General features: G+C 39.3%; 1 protein-coding gene across 1 annotated transcript in view; it reads right to left on the reverse strand.

Moving 5' to 3' along the window:
• Nucleotides 1-19362, reverse strand: part of NUP210L (nucleoporin 210 like) — an 85219-nt gene that overhangs the window by 45001 nt on the left and 20856 nt on the right. Inside the window, exons 11-14 of the mRNA XM_079899943.1 lie at nt 9582-9719; nt 8958-9116; nt 2993-3191; nt 873-1018 (exon numbers count right to left, since the gene is read on the reverse strand). Coding sequence (XP_079756069.1) covers nt 873-1018; nt 2993-3191; nt 8958-9116; nt 9582-9719 — 642 coding nt within the window. The remainder of the gene's footprint in view (nt 1-872; nt 1019-2992; nt 3192-8957; nt 9117-9581; nt 9720-19362) is intronic.

Here is a 19362-nt window from a genome sequence, read left to right on the forward strand (position 1 = left end):
AAAAAAAGAGGAAAGAAACCAAAATATCTAAAACTTGTTGGGACTTCCCTGGTGGTCCAGTGGTAAAGAATCTGCCTTCCAGGGGCTTCCCTGGTGGCACAGTGGCTAAGAATCCGCCTGCCAATGCAGGGGACACGAGTTCGAGCCCTGGTCCGGGAAGATCCCACATGCCACAACTACCGAGCCTGCGCTCTAGAGCCCAAGAGCCACAACTGCTGAGCCCGCGTGCCACAACTACTGAAGCCCGTGCGCCCCAGAGCCCGTGCTCTGCAACAACAGAAGCCACCACGATGAGAAGCCCGCGCACCACAATGAAGAGTAGCCCCCACTCACCACAACTAGAGAAAGCCCGCATGCAGCAACAAAGACCCAAGGCAGCCAAAAATAAATAAATAAATTTATTAAAAAAAAAAAAAAAAAAGAATCCGCCTTCCAATGCAGGGGACACGGGTTTGATCCCTGTTTGGGGAACTAAGATCCCACATGCCGCGGGGCAACTGAACCCGCGCGTGCCACACGCCACAACCAGAGAGAAGCTGGCGCACCACAACTAGAGAGAAGCCTGTACACTGCAACAAAGAGCCCACGTACCACAACTAAGAGCCGACACAGCCCCACCCCCAAATAAATAAATAATAAAACTTGCTGATACAACTTATAAATATTCCTGTGGCTGAAACATGATAGCATAAACTCCCTGATACTCAGATTTGATGAGGGAGTTGTGGGTCTAAAAACAAGAGAGTGGTAAGTAAAGAGAACATAAATATCACTGATCTTTAATAGAGATCACAGATAGGTAGGAAGCCCCCAAGTGGACATGGTGGGGTCCATGAAAAGATATAGCAGTTCTTTAGCATGAAATATCTCACCTTTAGGGGTTCATAAGCAGCAAATGTGGCACTGCTCTCCAAATATTCTTCATATTCAGTCACACTAACTGTTACCAAAGTATGGCCCAGAGATTTGGCTGCTATATGTACACTGGAACAGTGTGTTGGTCCTGGTCTTTGAATACCTGCAAATCAAAAACCTTGACTTCAGTAGGGTAATAAGCCATCGGTCCTCAAGGAAATCAGTCTATAGAAATACAAGAATTTTAATATTTTAAAAAATTCTTAATCTCACACACTACTAGACACCAATTATTTATATTAAGTTGATATAAAATAATGTTCCTTCTATTAACAGATATATATCATGTAAGACACAGTTCTATGTATGGTGAGGATACAAATATGAGCAAAGATCCTGACCTCAAGGCATATATAGTTTAGAAGGGGAGGGTGAACATTTACATAAATTAAACTATTAGTAGAAAATGATAAGCATTATAGAAGTCTAGAAAACAGAATGATTACTTTTAGCTGGAGAGATCAAGAAAGGTTTAGATATGCAGAAGAGAGTATCTTAAGCTGACAAATAAATGAACAAAGATAGAAATATAAATGAGATACAAATGAGTATATGAAAGAGATTTATGGGAAATTTTAACTAAAGTAGTTAGTTTAGCTAGAGCCATACATGAAGCCAAAGCATGAAGCTCCAAAAAGTAGGTTGGGTTACACTGTAGAGGGCCTTTAATACTAAACTAAAAGGATTTTGGCTGTTGTCCACGGGCAGGGAGAAGCCTCTCAAATTTTTTTTTTAATTGAATTGTATACTTTTTAAAATAATTAATTAATTAATTTTTATTTTTGGCTGTTTTGGGTCTTTGTTGCTGTGCACGGGCTTTCTCTAGTTGTGGCGGGCAGGGGCTACTCTTCGTTGCGGTGCGGGGGCTTCTCATTGTGGTTGCTTCTCTTGTTGCGGAGCACAGGCTCTAGGTGCGCAGGCTTCAGTAGTCGTGGCATGTGGGCTCAGTAGTTGTGGCTTGCGGGCTCTAGAGCGCAGGCTCAGTAGTTGTGGCACACAGGCTTACTTGCTCCACGGCATGTGGGATCTTCCCGGACCAGGGCTCAAACCCGTGTCCCCTGCATTGGCAGGCAGATTCTTAACCAGCGCGCCACCAGGGAAGTCCACCTCTCAAAATTTTTGAGCAGGAAAATTAATTTTGAAATTGAGCTTCATGAAGATCTATCTGGTAGCCATGATTATCAAAGGCAAGAACAGTTAGGAGGATATCGTTAAATTCTCAGTGAGAGATAATGAGGGCCTAAAAATGGGGAGAGACAGCCTAGGAACAGAGGAGAGGTGAGAGATATTGTATAGTATAATTAACAAGGGCAAAAGAGAAGTCCAAGTTGATATCAACCTTATAGATGCATTGTGAGAATTAAATGAGTTAGTATATGAAAAGTATTCAGAACAGAGCCTAGGAAATAGAAATGCTAAACAAATGTTAGATGGTACTACTGTCATTATTATTGATGAAAAAACAATGGTGATCAGGATAAAATATGAAGTTCCATAACGGTAAATGATATTGATCCATATGGATAGTTTATTCATATTCTTTTCTTATTAAAAAGGTATTTTCTTTTTCAGAATAAATTTAATATATACAGACATTAAATGGCAATACAGTCCTCTTAGAAAGAGGTGTAGTACATATATTAAAGAAAGAAAGAACAAAAGAAAGAAAGAAGAGCTTGAGGCTGGAAAGAGAAGCCTTTAATATGACTAAAAACTGATATTGTCTGGCCACAATGAACCCTGGACATGTTATTCAATTTTTGTGCCTTTGTTTCTACATCATATTGTAACACCTAATACAGGCAGTTGACAGAATAAATAAAAGTATTATAAAGAAAGGTAATATCTAAATTTAATTTTTAATTTTTTTGGTCACACCGCGCAGTTCGTGGGATCTTAGTTCCCCGACCAGGGACTGAAACCGGGCCCTTGGCAGTGAAAGCCCAGTGTCCCTACCACTGGACCACTAGGGAATCCCCAATGTGTGAATTTAGACTGTAATTCATAGTTTCTGAATTGTTGATTGGTCCTTTAATTCAAAGACAAAGAAAGGAAAAAATAAAAAGCCTACTCTTACCTTCTTTGAGAAGAGTGAAGACTCCTTGCTTATCCATGTTCAAATCCAAGGATAAATGAGAGCAGTCTGTGAACGCGATGGCCTCTTTGGTTTCCTTATTTACATGATACATGGCAATGGGGATTTCTATAATCTGGCCAATCTCTACATCAGCATGAAATGGTAACATTTTCATTTTGTTCAGTTTCAGAACACATATCTGGAGGGGAATAAAATTAATCTTTCAAGAAAGTTATGTTAGGAAAGTCTTAGAATAAAAGAAAGTATTTCTTTTTTTTGTGGTACGCGGGCCTCTCACTGTTGTGGCCTCTCCCGTTGCGGAGCACAGGCTCCGGACGCACAGACTCAGTGGCCATGGCTCACAGGCCCAGCCGCTCCACAACATGTGGGATCTTCCTGGACCGGGGCACGAACCCGTGTCCTCTGCATCAGCAGGTGGACTCTCAACCACTGCGCCACCAGGGAAGCCCAAAAAGCATTTCTTAAATATTTAAATATACATATACATAACATATATGTATGTTTTGTGTTTGTGTGTTAGGTGCTGAACCTGTCACTCATTTCATTCTTTAACCAATCGACCTCTCTAAAGCATCTAACAGCATTCAACACGAGTCTGGCAAAATATGACCAATGCACAATTTTCTTGACTTTTGTAAGCTAAGAATGGCTTTTACATTTTTAAAGGGCTATAAAATAAAAAGCAACAATGACAAAAAAGAAGACTATGAGATAGAGACTGTATGTGGCCTACAAATACTAACATATTTATAACTTAAAAATTTTTTTTAAATTTATTTGTTTTATTTATTTATTTTTGGCTGCATTGCTATGCTTCTTTGCTGTGTGTGGGCTTTCTCTAGGTGCGGCGAGCGGGGGCTACTCCTCGTTGCACGGTGTGGGCTTCTCATTGCGGTGGCTTGTCTTGTTGCAGAGCACGGACTCCAGTAGTTGTGGCACGTGGGCTCAGTAGTTGTGGCTCGAGGGCTCTAGAGCGCAGGCTCGGTAGTTGTGGTGCACGGGCTTAGTTGCTCCACGACATGTGGGATCTTCCCGGACCAGGGCTCAAACCCATGTCGCCTGCATTGGCAGGTGGATTCCTAACCACTGTGCCACCAGGGAAGCCCTAACATATTTACTACCTGGCCCTTTTTAACTAAAAATTTGCTGACCTCTGACATAGAGCACTTCCTCTTACTTGATATCTTTAAAAAAAAAACATTTTATTTTGTTTTTGCTATAGACTGAAGGTTTGTGTCCCCCCAAATTCATATGTAGAAATCGAACACACAAAATGATGGTATTAGGAGGTGGGGCCTTTGGGAGGTGGTTAGGTCATGAGAGTGGAGCCCTCATGAATGGGATTAATGCCCTTAAAAAAGGGACCCCCTAGAGCTCCCTAGTCCCTACTGCCATATGAGGTTAAGGCAAAAAACAGTCTTCTATGAACCAGGATGCTTTCCCTCACTATACACTGAATCTGCTGGTGCCTCGATTCTGGACTTTCCAGCCTCCAAAACTGCGAGAAATAAATTTCTGTTGTGTATAAGCCACCCAGTTTATGGTATTCTGTTATAGCAGCCTGAATGGACTAATAGGGTCTTTTTTTGGTCACTTTCTATGTGTCGTTTGCTAGTTACTCTTACTCTGCCAATGTCTCTTAAAATGACACATAAATCTTACCCAGTTCCAAAACTTCAATGACCAACCATATGCTGATCACTCCAAATTTTTATCTCTAGCCCTAATCTTTCTGTTGTACTTCAGATGCCTATTTCCACTTTTAAACATTCATCTGGATGCTCCATAGGTGAACCACACTAAATGTTTGGGTTTTTTGTTTTTGTTTTTGCGGTACGTGGGCCTCTCAGTGTTGTGGCTTCTCCCGTTGCAGAGCACAGGCTCCGGACGCGCAGGCTCAGCCATGGCTCACGGGCCCAGCAGCTCCGCCGCATGTGGGATCTTCCCGGATCGGGGCACGAACCCGTGTCCCCTGCATTGGCAGGCGGACTCTCAACCACTGTGCCACCAGGGAAGCCCGTTTGGGTTTTTTTTTTTTTTTTTGGCAGTGCACGAGGCATGCAGGATCTCAGCTCCCCAACCAAGGATCGAACCTGTGCCCCAGTGGAAGAGCAGAGTCTTAACCATTGGACCACCAGGGTAGTCCCACACTAAATGTATCCAAAACTGAATTCATTATCTTCCTCTTATTCTTTTTCCTTTTCTTGTTTTTTTTTGGCGAGGGTAGGGGGGCACTGTGCCACATGGCTTGTGGGATCTCAGTTCCCCGAAAAGGGATTGAACCCAGGCCACGGAAGTGAAAGCGCCAAATCCTAACTACTAGACCACCAAGGAACTCCCCTTTTCTTGTGTTTTCTATCCACCAAGCTGCCAAAGCTTAATCTTTCACTTTTTCCCACCCCACTACGCATCAAATCTGATTAATCTACCTCTAAAATAACCCTGAATTTGTCCTCTTTTCTTTATTCTCAATACCATTTTGTTAGTTTAGGCTTAACTGGATACTTTGCCTTCACTTTCTTCTTTCATCTATTCTAGTCTACTAGTACAAAGCTGCAGAAACTATCTTTCATTCCTTTTAAAAAAATATAGTTGTTGTTGTCTGGCTATAAAAATAATTAGATATCTTTCTAAACACAGGCTTTACCATATTATTATTTTTTTAACATCTTTATTGGAGTATAATTGCTTTACAATGGTGTGTTAGTTTCTGCTTTACAACAAAGTGAATCAGTTATACATATACATATGTTCCCATATCTCTTCCCTCTTGCGTCTCCCTCCCTCCTACCCTCCCTATTCCACCCCTCTAGGTGGTCACAAACCACCTAGCTGATCTCCCTGTGCCATGCGGCTGCTTCCCACTAGCTATCCACCCTACGTTTGGCAGTGTATATATATGTCCATGCCACTCTCTCACTTTGTCACAGCTTACCCTTCCCCCTCCCCATATCCTCAAGTCCATGCTTTAGTAGGTCTGTGTCTTTATTCCCGTCCTACCCCTAGGCTCTTCATGACATTTTTTTTCTTAGATTCCATATATATGTGTTAGCATACGGTATTTGTTTTTCTCCTTCTGATTTACTTCACTCTGTATGACAGACTCCAGGTCTATCCACCTCACTACAAATAACTCAATTTCGTTTCTTTTGGTGGCTAATATTCCATTGTATATATGTGCCACATCTTCTTTATCCATTCATCTGTCGATGGACACTTAGGTTGCTTCCATATCCTGGCTATTGTAAACAGAGCTGCAGTGAACATTTTGGTACATGACTCTTTGTTTTGTTTTGTTTTGTTTTGTTTTGTTTTGTTTTGCGGTACGCGGGCCTCTCACTGTTGTGGCCTCTCCCGTTGCGGAGCACAGGCTCCAGACGCTCAGGCTCAGCGGCCATGGCTCAGGGGCCCAGCCGCTCCGTGGCATGTGGGATCCTCCCAGACCGGGGCACAAACCCATGTCCCCTGCATCGGCAGGCGGACTCCCAACCACTGCACCACCAGGGAAGCCCCCTATTTTTAGTTTTTTAAGGAACCTCCATACTGTTCTCCATAGTGGCTGTATCAATTTACATTCCCACCAACAGTGCAAGAGTGTTACCTTTTCTCCACACCCTCTCCAGCATTTACTGTTTCTAGATTTTTTGATGATGGCCATTCTGACCGGTGTGAGATGATATCTCATTGTAGTTTTGATTTGCATTTCTCTAATGATTAATGATGTTGAGCATTCTTTCATGTGTTTGTTGACAATCTGTATATCTTCTTTGGAGAAATGTCTATTTAGGTCTTCTGCCCATTTTTGGATTGGGTTGTTTGTTTATTTGTTATTGAGCTGCATGAGCTGCTTGTAAATTTTGGCAATTAATCCTTTGTCAGTTGCTTCATTTGCAAATATTTTCTCCCATTCTGAGGGTTGTCTTTTGGTCTTGTTTATGGTTTCCTTTGCTGTGCAAAAGCTTTTAAGTTTCATTAGGTCCCATTTGTTTATTTTTTTTTTTTATTTCCATTCCTCTAGGAGGTGGGTCAAAAAGGATCTTGCTGTGATTTATGTTATAGAGTGTTCTGCCTATGTTTTCCTCTAAGAGTTTGATAGTGTTTGGCCTTACATTTAGGTCTTTAATCCATTTTGAGTTTATTTTTGTGTATGGTGTTAGGGAGTGTTCTAATTTCATATTTTACATGTACCTGTCCAGTTTTCCCAGCACCACTTATTGAAGAGGATGTCTTTTCTCCACTGTATATTCTTTTTTGGTTCTTTTTTTTTGGGGGGGTGGTTTGCGCTACACGGGCCTCTCACTGCTGTGGCCTCTCCTGCTGCGGAGCACAGGCTCCGGATGCGCAGGCCCAGCGGCCATGGCTCATGGGCCCAGCTGCTCCACAGCATGTGGGATCTTCCCGGACCGGGGCACGAACCCGCATCCCCTGCATCGGCAGGCAGACTCTCAACCACTGCGCCACCAGGGAAGCCCTCCACTGTATATTCTTGCCTCCTTTATCAAAAATAAGGTGACCATATGTTCATGGGTTTATCTCTGGGCTTTCTATCCTGTTCTATTGATCTATCTTTCTGTTTTTGTGCCAGTACCATACTGTCTTGATTACTGTAGCTTTGTAGTATAGTCTGAAGTCAGGGAGCCTGATTCCACTAGCTCCATTTTTCGTTCTCAAGATTGCTTTGGCTATTCGGGGTCTTTTGTGTTTCCATAAAAATTGTGAAATTTTTTGTTCTAGTTCTGTAAAAAATGCCAGTGGTAGTGTGATAGGGATTGCATTGAATCTATAGATTACTTTGGGTAGTAGAGTCATTTTCACAATGTTGATTCTTCCAATCCAAGAACATGGTATATCTCTTCATCTATTTGTATAACCTTTAATTTCTTTCATCAGTGTCTTATAATTTTCTGCATACAGGTCTTTTGTCTCCTTAGGTAGGTTTATTCCTAGATATTTTATTTTTTGTTGCAGTGGTAAATGGGAGTGTTTTCTTAATTTCACTTTCAGATTTTTCATCCTTAGTGGAGAGGAATGCCAGAGATTTCTGTGCATTAATTTTGTATCCTACTACTTTACCAAATTCATTGATTAGCTCTAGTAGTTTTCTGGTAGCATCTTTAGGATTCTCTATGTATAGTATCATGTCATCTGCAAACAGCAACAGTTTTACTTCTTCTTTTCTGATTTGGATTCCTTTTATTTCTTTTTCTTCTCTGATTGCTGTGGCTAGAACTTCCAAAACTTTTGAATAAGAGTGGTGAGAGTGGGCAACCTTGTCTTGTTCCTGATCTTAGTGGAAATGGTTTCAGTTTTTCACCATTGAGGATGATGTTGGCTGTGGGTTTGTCATATATGGCCTTTTATTATGTTGAGGAAAGTTCCCTCTATGCCTACTTTCTGCAGGGTTTTTATCATAAATGGGTTTGAATTTTGTCGAAAGCTTTCTCTGCATCTATTGAGATGATCATATGCTTTTTCTCCTTCAATTTGTTAATATGGTGTATCACGTTGATTCATTTGCGTGTATTGAAGAATCCTTGCATTCCTGGAATAAACCCCACTTGATCATGGTGTATGATCCTTTTAATGTGCTGTTGGATTCTGTTTGCTAGTATTTTGTTGAGGATTTTTGCATCTATATTCATCAGTGATATTGGCCTGTAGTTTTCTTTCTTTGTGTTTACCATATTATTGACCTTAGGAAAAATCTGTGTTGGCTTCCCATTGTTGACAGCAGGGGATCTTAGTTCCCTGACTAGGGATCAAACCCATGCCCCCTGCCTTGGAAGCACAGAGTCTTAACCACTGGACCACTAGGGAAGTCCTGAGGATCATTTTAAAACAACTAACTTGAAAAAGAAAAAAAAAATTTTAACGTGTTACTGTACTTAAATTTAGACAGTAATGTCTCAGAGGAGATATGAATGTTTTTTGGAGAGTTGCTTACCTTAATTTCCCCATATCGAAAAGGATTTTGTACATCTCGGGCCAAAACAGTGCTATTCCCCCTGACCTGACCAGCTGTCGTCACCACTCCTTTAGTGGTTACCATGGCCACTGTTTCATTAGAAGAGGTCCAGGTGAAATTGCCACTACCACCCTCTACCTATGAAAAAAATACACCCTTATATTTAATTAATATAGGAAGAAAATTGGAATTTAACTGAAGATGTAAAATCTGGTGAAATAAAGTTTAGGAAATAATAAAACTATACAATAAATTATTTCTGGAACATTAAGAAACTGTGATGCTATATTAAAGTAACTAAATGGGGAAGGGTAATACTAAAGGGGGATTATGTAATGACAGTATCACAAAATGTCAAAAAAGAGCACAAGGGAGCTTGACAAAACTTTATAAAACTCACAAGGAAAGGATATATGGAAGAGAAGGAAAGTACACCAAGTATTCTTAGGATGACAGTATTCAAGAGCATGATTTGGTTGTCACCCAAAACTGAGTTATACTGCTAGGATTAGGGGGAAATAAGATTTAACATTAACCTTCAATAAATTAAGCTATCAGAGAAACTGACATTTCTTTGTGAATTCTCATTATAAGACATCATACCTGTACTTTATAACGATATAACATTCCCATGGGATGATGAGGAAATGCCAGAAAGTTGGGTGTAAGCTTGATGGGAAAATAAATCTTCACTTCTTGCTGATGTATAATTGGAAATTTTATAGGCTGAATATCTTTATTCTATAAGAGCAGGAAAAAAGGAGCAAAACAGATTTTATAAGGACTGTTCTTATGGTCCACATTCACATATAAAGCATCAGCAAAATGGTGTGTTAATAAATTACTCAACCAGTTTCTATCAATAAAAGAAAGAAAGAAACGTTCCTGTTCATTAGTGAAGCACAGCTACTACAGTTCAATAATAATGAAAGGGATTTTGATAGACCTATAAGAAGTATCACAGTCATGGAAAGCAGTTTAAATTTCCTGAAATAAGAGTTTTATCAACATAGAAAGGGCAATCATAGTTTCAGAAAGAAAGATCCTTGGACATCTATCAGTTAAGTATATAAATTGTAAAGGCAAAGGAATATTACAAGCTATTCAGAAGAAAATAAAGAGAACATTTAAAGATGCTGGGGTAAGATATTCCCATCCTGCTTAAAAACAAGAGCAGGGTTTAGGGGGGTACCCATACAGGTAAAATAGGGTCCTCACACTCAACTATGTTGGCCTTTTTTCTTTGAAGGAAAACTCTACCTACCTACCTATCTATCTATCTATTTTTTAAAGAAGCCCTGAAATATTTAGCAACTGTGTCACATCTGCAGTAATGGCTCTGATTTTCTCTTCACTCTCTTAAGATGGCTAGCTGGATGTTCTTTCAGTTTAAAAGAACATCATTGGGGCTTCCCTGGTGGCGCAGTGGTTGAGAGTCCGCCTGCCGACGCAGGGGACAAGGGTTCGTGCCCCGGTCCAGGAAGATCCCACATGCCGCGGAGAGGCTGGGCCCATGAGCCATGGCTGCTGAGCCTGCGCGTCTGGAGCCTGTACTCCGCAGCAGGAGAGGCCACAACAGTGAGAGGCCCGCGTACGGCAAAAAAACCAAAAGAGGTAATAAAAACTTTAAACGTCTGACTTCCCTGGTGGCACAGTGCTTAGGAATCCGCTTGCCAATGCAGGAGACACGGGTTTGATCCCTGATCCAGGAAGATCCCACATGCCATGGAGCAACTAAGCCCATGCGCCACAACTACTGAGCCTGAGCTCTAGAACGCATGAGCCACAACTACTGAGCCCACATGCCACAACTACTGAAGCTCGTGCGCCTAGAGCCCATGCTCTGCAACAAGAGAAGCCACGATGATGAGAAGCCCAAGCACTGCAAGGAAGAATAGCCCCTGCTCACCGCAACTAGAGAAAGCCCGTGCACAGCAACGAAGACCCAACACAGCCAAAAATAAAACAAACAAATTAATTAATTAATGAAATAAAAAATAAATTGCATTATGATTGCAGAACAAGGAAATATTGTAATAAGGGCTTCTTTTAGGGTAGTCATAAAATCTTTTAGATTTTTTAGGTGGATCTTGAGTTGGGAATTCAAAGCCCTGAACTAACCATTTTCTTTCCCAAAGTTACTCAGCACACTTAGAAACAACAATCAATAAACCCTATTATATCCCAGACTTTCACTAACATGTTTTATGGCAGCAACTACCTGGTTACCAAAAGCTTTGCCTTCTACATGCACTTAACTATAATGTCTACAGGTGATAATTTAAGTAGCTGTTTTGCTATTGCATACCATGAACTATCAATGCTCACTTCTTAATCACAAGAAACAGGATCAGTAATGCCTTTAAATCTAATAATAGAGAACCCAGAATCAACTTGGAGATGCGAGTCTCCAAGATGGCCTCCACTGATCCCCACCCCCTGGTATTCACATCCTTGTGTAGTTCCCTCTACATTGTGTCAGGAATGGTTTGAATGACCAATAGAATGTGGTAGAAGTGCTTATATTAAAAAGAAGAAAGATATAAAACCGGTGATCCACTGTAAGATTCTTCCACAATAAGAAACTTAAAAAAGAAATGCATTTTAAATCCAAAGTAAGGAAAAGAAATAGAATAACAAAGGTAAAGGCATAAATCAATGAAAGAGAAAGTAGATAAAGAACTGGAAAAAAGTCAATGAAACCAAAAGCTTGTTCTTTGTAAAAAGCAATAAAATTGATAAATGTCTAGCTGGATTCATGAAGAAAACAAGAGAAACACGAATAACCAATATCTGGAATGAAAGAGACAACATTGCTACAGATCCTACAGACATAAAAATTAATAAGGCAATATTTTGAACAACTTTATGTGATTAATTCAACAATTAGATTAAACAGAAATTCCTTCAGAGACACAACCTACCAAATTTCACTCAAGAAGAAATAACCTGTATAGTTGTATATAAATTTTAAAAATTGAATTCAGAGTTTTAAACCTTCCCGTACACCAATCATTAGAGGAATGTAAATTAAAATCACAGTGATATACCACTTCATACCCATTAGAATGGCTATTATCAAAAATAGAAAATAGCAAGTGTTGGTAAGAATGTGGAGAAATCACAACCCTTGTGCATTGCTGCTGGAATGTAAAATGACAGCCACCGTGGAAAACAGTATGACAATTCCTCAAAAAGTCAAACATAGAATTGCCATATGATCCAGCAATTCCAATTCTGGGTATATACCCCAAAGATTTGAAAGCAAGGATTTGACAAAATATTTGTATACCCATGTTCATAGCAGCATTATTCACAATAGACAAAAGGTGGAAACAACCCAAGTGTCTATCAATGGATAAATAATAAACAAAATGCAGTATATGCATTTAATAGAATATTATTTAGCCTTAAAAAGGAATGAAATTCTGACATGCTACATCATGGATGAACCCTAATGACATGCTAAGTGAAACAAGCCAAACACAAAAAAGACAAATATTGTATGAGTCCACCTTTTTTTTTTTTTTTTTGGCAGTGCTGTGTGGCTTGCGGGATCTTAGTTCCCTGACCAGGGATTGAGTCCACACCCTCAGCAGTGAAGGCGCAGAGTCCTAACCACTGGACTGCCAGGGAATTCCCTGTACGATTCCACTTATATGAGGTAACTAGATTAGTCAAATTCATAGAGAAAGAAAATAGAATGGTGGTTACCAGGGAATGGGGATGGGGTGTTCGGGGGGTGTTATTGTTTAAGGGGTAGAGAGAATCAGTCTGGAAAGATTATAAAGGTCTGGAGAGAGATGGTGGTAATGGTTGCACAACATGAATATACTTAATGCCACTGAACTGTACACCTAAAAATGGTTAAAATGGTAAATTTTATGTTATGTATATTTTATCACTATAATAATAAAACACTTTCCATAAAAAATTCCAAGCTCAAATAGTTTCATTGTGAATTCTACCAAATATTTATGGAAGAAATAAAACTAATTCTACAAAACTCTTCCAGAAAGTAGAAAAGAATACTTCCCAACCCATTTTATAAAGCCAATATTGTCCTAACACCCAAACCTGACAAATACATTACAATAAAAAACAGAAGGAAAAAAAAAGCTATAGGCCCTGAAAAACATATACGCAAAAGTCATTAACAGAATTTTAGCAAATTAAATCCTGTAATGTATAAGAGGATAACAAATCATAAGCAAGTGAGGTTTATCCTGAGAATGCAAGATTGGCTTAATATTAGAGAATCAATCAATGTAATTAATTCACCATATTTAAAAGACTAGAAAAGAAAAACTATATTGATCACCTCAGTAGAGGCAGAAGAGCACTGACAAAATTCAGCACCAATTCATGACGAAAATTCTCAATAAACTAGGAATAGAAAGGGACTTCTTCAACCTAAGGATGAGCATCTACACAAAATCTATAGTCAACATCATACTCAATGGTGAAAGGGTGAATGCTTTCCACTTAAGGTCAGGAATAAGGCAAACATGTCTACTCTTAACAGTTCTATCCAATATTGTAGTAGAGGTCCTAGCCAGTGCAGTGAGGCAAGAAAAAGAACTAAAAGGCATATTTATTGGAATGAAAAGGGTTAACTGTCTTTATTCACATATAACATAACTGTATATATAGGAATTCCTAAGGAATCTACAAAAAATTACTAGAATAAGTGAATTCAGCAAGCTTTCAAGATTCAAGGTAACATACAAAAAACCACTGTATTTCTATATACTAGCATGATCAAGTAAAAGGAGAAAATTTAAAAATACATATATAGCTTAAAAACATAAAACAGGGACAAATTTAATAAAATATCTTCAAGACCTGTATGATGAAAACTATAAGACATTGCTGAAAGAAAATTTTAAAGTCCTAAATAAGTTGAAAAAATATCACGTTCATAAATCCTAATAAAAAATACCAGCAGGTGGGAGATGTCTGCAAAAGTGTCAAAGTAGGGAACTCCAAGAACCTGTCCCCCCATAGAAATGCAAAAAAAAAAAAAAAAAAGTCAGAATTAACTTTGGAAAATACTCAAAAATACTCAAAGGTTTACAGCAACCAAATGTATGCTGAATCAAGAAAAAGGTGACTTTTTATTCATATATATAATTTTTAATTTTTATTTATTTATTTATTTTTGGCTGAGTTGGGTCTCTGTTGCTGCACGTGGGCTTTCTCTAGTTGCAGGGAGCAGGGCCTACTCTTCACTGCAGTGCGCGGGCTTCTCATTGCGGTGGCTTCTCTTGTTGTAGAGCATGGGCTCTAGGTGTATGGGCTTCAGTAGTTGTGGCACATGGGCTCAGTAGTTGTGGCTCGCGGGCTCCAGAGCTCAGGCTCAGTAGCTGTGGCACATGGGCTTAGTTGCTCTGCGGCATGTGGGATCTTCCTGGACCAGGGCTCAAACCCATGTCCCTTGCATTAGCAGGCAGATTCTTAACCACTGCACCACCAGGGAAGCCCCAAGAAAAAGGTGACTTAAGGCATTAAAGAAATTATTTGTCAAACCACTAACTGCCTACAAGCTAAAGGAATTGAGATTTTATACTACAGATGACAACACAATCTTCAACAAATAGTTTAGAAAACTCACTAAACATACAAGCAACTACAACCCACATCAAGCAATAACAACACACCCTGAGGAAAGGAAAGAATGTGATTTCCAAAGTTACCACATTATACAGTTGACCTTTAAACAATGTGGGGTTTAGGAGTGCCAACCCTCTGTGCAGTCAAAATCCATGTATAACTTTACAGTCAGCCCTCCATATCCATGGTACCATATTTGCAGACCACCACGGATTATGTTGTATTGTAGTATGTATTAAAAGTGAAAAAATGTATAAGTGGAACTGCAATTCAAACCTATGTTGTTCAAGGGTCCACTGTAATATCAAAATGTTAGCTTTTCAACAACAAAAAAATTATAAGGTATGCAAAGAAACAAGAAAATATGGTCCATTCATAGAAAAAAAGAAATTAACACAATCGGTCTCTGAGGAAACACAGATATTGGACTTACTAAACAAAGATTTTAAATTGAAGAGCTAAAGGAAACAATGGACATCACTCCAGAAGAATGATGTTTCACCAAATAGAGAATATTGATGAAGAGATAGAAATTATAAAAAAGGAATCAAACAGATATTCTGAAGCTAAAAGTACAATAACTGAAATGAAAACTTCACTAGAAGACCTTCACAGCAGATTTGAGCTGGCAGAAGAAAGAATCAGCAAACTTGAAGAGAGGTCCATTGAAGTTATTCAGAGTAGCAAAAAGAAAAAATAATGAAGAAAAATAACCAAGCCTTAAAGACCAGTGGAGCACATCAAGTAAATCAATATATACAAAACAGGAGTCCCAGAAGTAGGGAAAGAAAGGCGCAGAAAGAATATTTGAAGAAATAATGATGAAAATGTCTCAAATTTGGGCTTCCCTGGTGGCGCAGTGGTTGAGAGTCTGCCTGCTAATGCAGGGGACACGGGTTCGAGCCCTGGTCTGGGAAGATCCCACATGCCGCAGAGCAACTGGGCCCGTGAGCCACAACTACTGAGCCTGTGCGTCTGGAGCCTGTGCTCTGCAACAAGAGAGGCCGTGACAGTGAGAGGCCTGCACACCACGTTGAAGAGTGGCCCCCGCTTGCCACAACTAGAGAAAGCCCTTGCATAGAAACGAAGACCGAACTCAGCCAAAAATAAAAAATAAATAAATTAAAAGAAGGCTCAACATTAAAAAAAAAGTCTCAAATTTGATAAAAGACATGAACCTACAAAAATCAATTAAACACAAAAGAAGTCATAATAGAAGAAATTAATTACCAAAAAAAGTCACATAGAAACAAATACCAAAACAGCAGAAGTCTTTCCTTATCAGTAACTATTTTAAATGTAAATAAATTAAACTCTCCAATTAAAAGGCAGAGGTTGACAGAATGGATAAAGAAGAACATGATCCAATTATATGCTATCTATAAGAGATTCATGTTAGATTCATGAATGAAAGTGAAAGAAGGGAAAAATATATTCCATGCAAATAATTACCAAAAGAGAGTTGGGGGAGCAGTCTATATTAATGTCAAACAAAATAGATTTTAAAAAATTGTTACAAGAGACAAAGATCATTATAAATTGATAAAAGGGTCAATTCATCAAGACGACATAACAATTATAAACATATACCTACCTAACAAAAGAGCCCCCCCACAAAATGAAGCAAAAATGGACAAAACTGAAGGGAGAAACAGACAGTTTTACAATAGTTGAATTTTAATACCTCAGTTTCAATAATGGATAGAACAACCAGAACAAAAGATCAATATGGAAATGGAGGACTTGACCAACACTATACACCAACTAGACCTAGCAGACATATACAGAATAGTCCACCCCAAAACAACAAAATGCTTATTCTTCTCAAGTGCACGTGGAACGTTCTCCAGGATAGGCCATATGTTAAGCCACAAAACAAGTCTCAATAAATTTAAAAACACTGAAATCATATGAAGTATCTTCTTCAACCAAAATGGACTAAAACTAGAATTCACATGGGGAAAACTAGACAATTCACAAATATGTGGAAATTAAACAACCCTCGAAACAACCAGTGGGTCAAAGAAGAAATCATAAGGAACATTAGGAAATTCTGAGATGAAGGAAAACAAAAATACAACATGCCAAAACTTACAGGATGCAGTGAAAGCAATGCTCAGAGGAAAACTTATAGTTGTAAACATGTGTATTAAAAAAGAAGACAGAGTTCCCTGGAGGTCCAGTAGTTAGGACTTGGTGCTTTCACTGCCGTGGCCCGGGTTCAATCCCTGGTTGGGGAACTAAGATTCTATAAACTGGGCACAGTATGACCAAAAAAAGAAGAAAAATCTCAAATCAATAATCTGACTGTATAGCTAAAGGAACTAGAAAAGGAAGAGCAAACTAAACGTAAAACTAGCAGAAGGAAGGACATAATAAAGATTTTTTTTAGAGCAGTGATTTAAAAAACTGAGAGTAGAAAATCAGTACACAAAATCAAAAAAACCAAAATTTGGTTCTTCAAAACGATCAACAAAATTGAGTTTAGCTAGAGTGACTAAGAAAAAAATAGAGAGAATACTCAAATTACTAAAATCAGAAATGAAAGTGGGGACATTACTACCAACTTTACAGAAATAAAAAGGATTCTAAGAGAATACTATGAACAATTGTCCACCAACAAATTAGACAACCTAGATCAAATGGACAAATTCCTAGAAGCACATCAATTAAAAAAACTGACCCAGGGCTTCCCTGGTGGCACAGCGGTTGAGAGTCCGCCTGCCGATGCAGGGGACATGGGTTTGTGCCCCGGTCCGGGAAGATCCCACATGCCGCGGAGCGGCTAGGCCTGTGAGCCGTGGCCACTGAGCCTGCGCGTCCGGAGCTTGTGCTCCGCAGCAGGAGAGGGCACAGCAGTGAGAGGCCCGTGTACCAAAAAAAAAACAAAAAAACCCAAAAAAACCTAACCCAGTAGAAGTAGAAAATTTGACCAGACCTATAGCAAGCAAAGAGATTGAATCGGTAATCAAAAATTTTCCAGCAAAGAAAAGCCCAGACCTAGATGGCTTCGGTTTTAAATTTTCTTTTTTCTTTCTTTCTTTTTTTTTTTGCGGTACGCGGGCCTCTCACTGTTGTGGCCTCTCCCGTTGTGGAGCACAGGCTCCGGACGCGCAGGCTCAGTGGCCATGGCTCACTGTCCTAGCCGCTCCGCGGCATGTGGGATCTTCCCGGACCAGGGCACGAACCCGTGTCCCCTGCATCGGCAGGAGGTTTCTCAACCACTACGCCACCAGGGAAGCCCCGATTGTAAATTTTCACAAACATTTAAAGAAGAATTAACACCAATGCTTCTCAAACCTTTAAAAAAAAGAAAAAAGAAGAACAAGATGATGAAGAAAAAAAGAAAAAGGAGGGAACTCTTCCTAACTCATTCTAAGAGGCCAGCATTTGCCCTGATACCAAAATCAAAGACATCACAAAAAAAGAAAACTACAGACCAGTATAATTTAAGAATATAAATACAAAACTCCTGAAGAAAACAATGGCAAACCAAATCCAGCAGCATGTTAATAGGATTGTACACCATGACCAAGTGGGATTTTTCCCAGGAATTCAAAAGCAGTATGATATATAAACGTCAGTCAATGTAATATACCAACTAGTAGGATGAAAGAAAAAAATATGCTTAAAGACATTTGAGAAAAATCCAACGCCCTTTCACAGTAAAAACACTCAACAACCAGGAGTGGAAAAGAACTTCTTCGATATGATAAAGGCCACATATGAAAACTCCACAGCTAACATCATACTCAATGGTGAAAGAATGACAGTTTTTGCCCTAAGATCAAGAACAAGACAAGGATGCCCACTATTGCCACTTTTATTCAATATTGTACTATAAGTTCTAGCCAGAGAAATTAGGCAGGAATATGAAATAAAAGGTATCAAAATGGGAAAGGGAGGAGCAAAATCATCACTATTTGCAGGTGATATGATCTTATATATGAAAGATCCTATAGAATCCAGGAAAAATACTAGAGCTAATAAACTAATTCAGCAAAGTTGCAGCATAGCAGATCAACACATAAATATCAGTTGTACTTCTATACATTAGCAATAAACAAACTAGAAAGGTAAATTAAGAAAAAAATTCATTACAATATCATCAAAAAAGAATAAACTACTTAGGAATAAATTCAACCAAGGAGGTGCAGGACTTGTACACTGAAGACTACAAAATATTGCTTAAATAAATTAAAGACAATCTGAATAAATGGAAAGACATCCCATGTTCACGTATTGCAAGACCTAATATTGTTAAGATTGCAACACTCTCAAAAGTGATCTACAGGACTTCCCTGTAGATCTGGTGGCACAGTGGTTGAGAATCCACCTGCCAATGCAGGGGACACCGGTTTGATCCCTGGTCCGGGAAGATCCCACATCCCACATCCCACATGCCGCAGGGCAACTAAGGGCAGGGCAACTAAGCCTGTGTGCCGCAACTACTGAGCCTGTGCTCTAGAGCCCAAGAGCCACAACTACTGAGCCTATGTGCCACAAGTACTGAAGCCCATGTGCCTAGAGCCCGTGCTGTGGAACAAGAGAAGCCACCGCAATAAGAAACTCACGCACCTCAACGAAGAGTAGCCCCTGCTCACCACAATAGAAAGAAAAGCCCACGTGCAAAAACGAAGACCCAACACAGCCAAAAATAAATAAATAAATAAATAAAGGAGTAAGGGTGAGCTCAGATTTTAAAACATAACATTTTTTAAAAGCAGGATTGGTGGGATTGAAGAATACTTGCAGAATAGAGTCAAACTGC

Source organism: Stenella coeruleoalba (assembly GCF_951394435.1).
Source record: "Stenella coeruleoalba genome assembly, chromosome: 1".
In the NCBI taxonomy this organism is placed as follows: domain Eukaryota; kingdom Metazoa; phylum Chordata; class Mammalia; order Artiodactyla; family Delphinidae; genus Stenella; species Stenella coeruleoalba.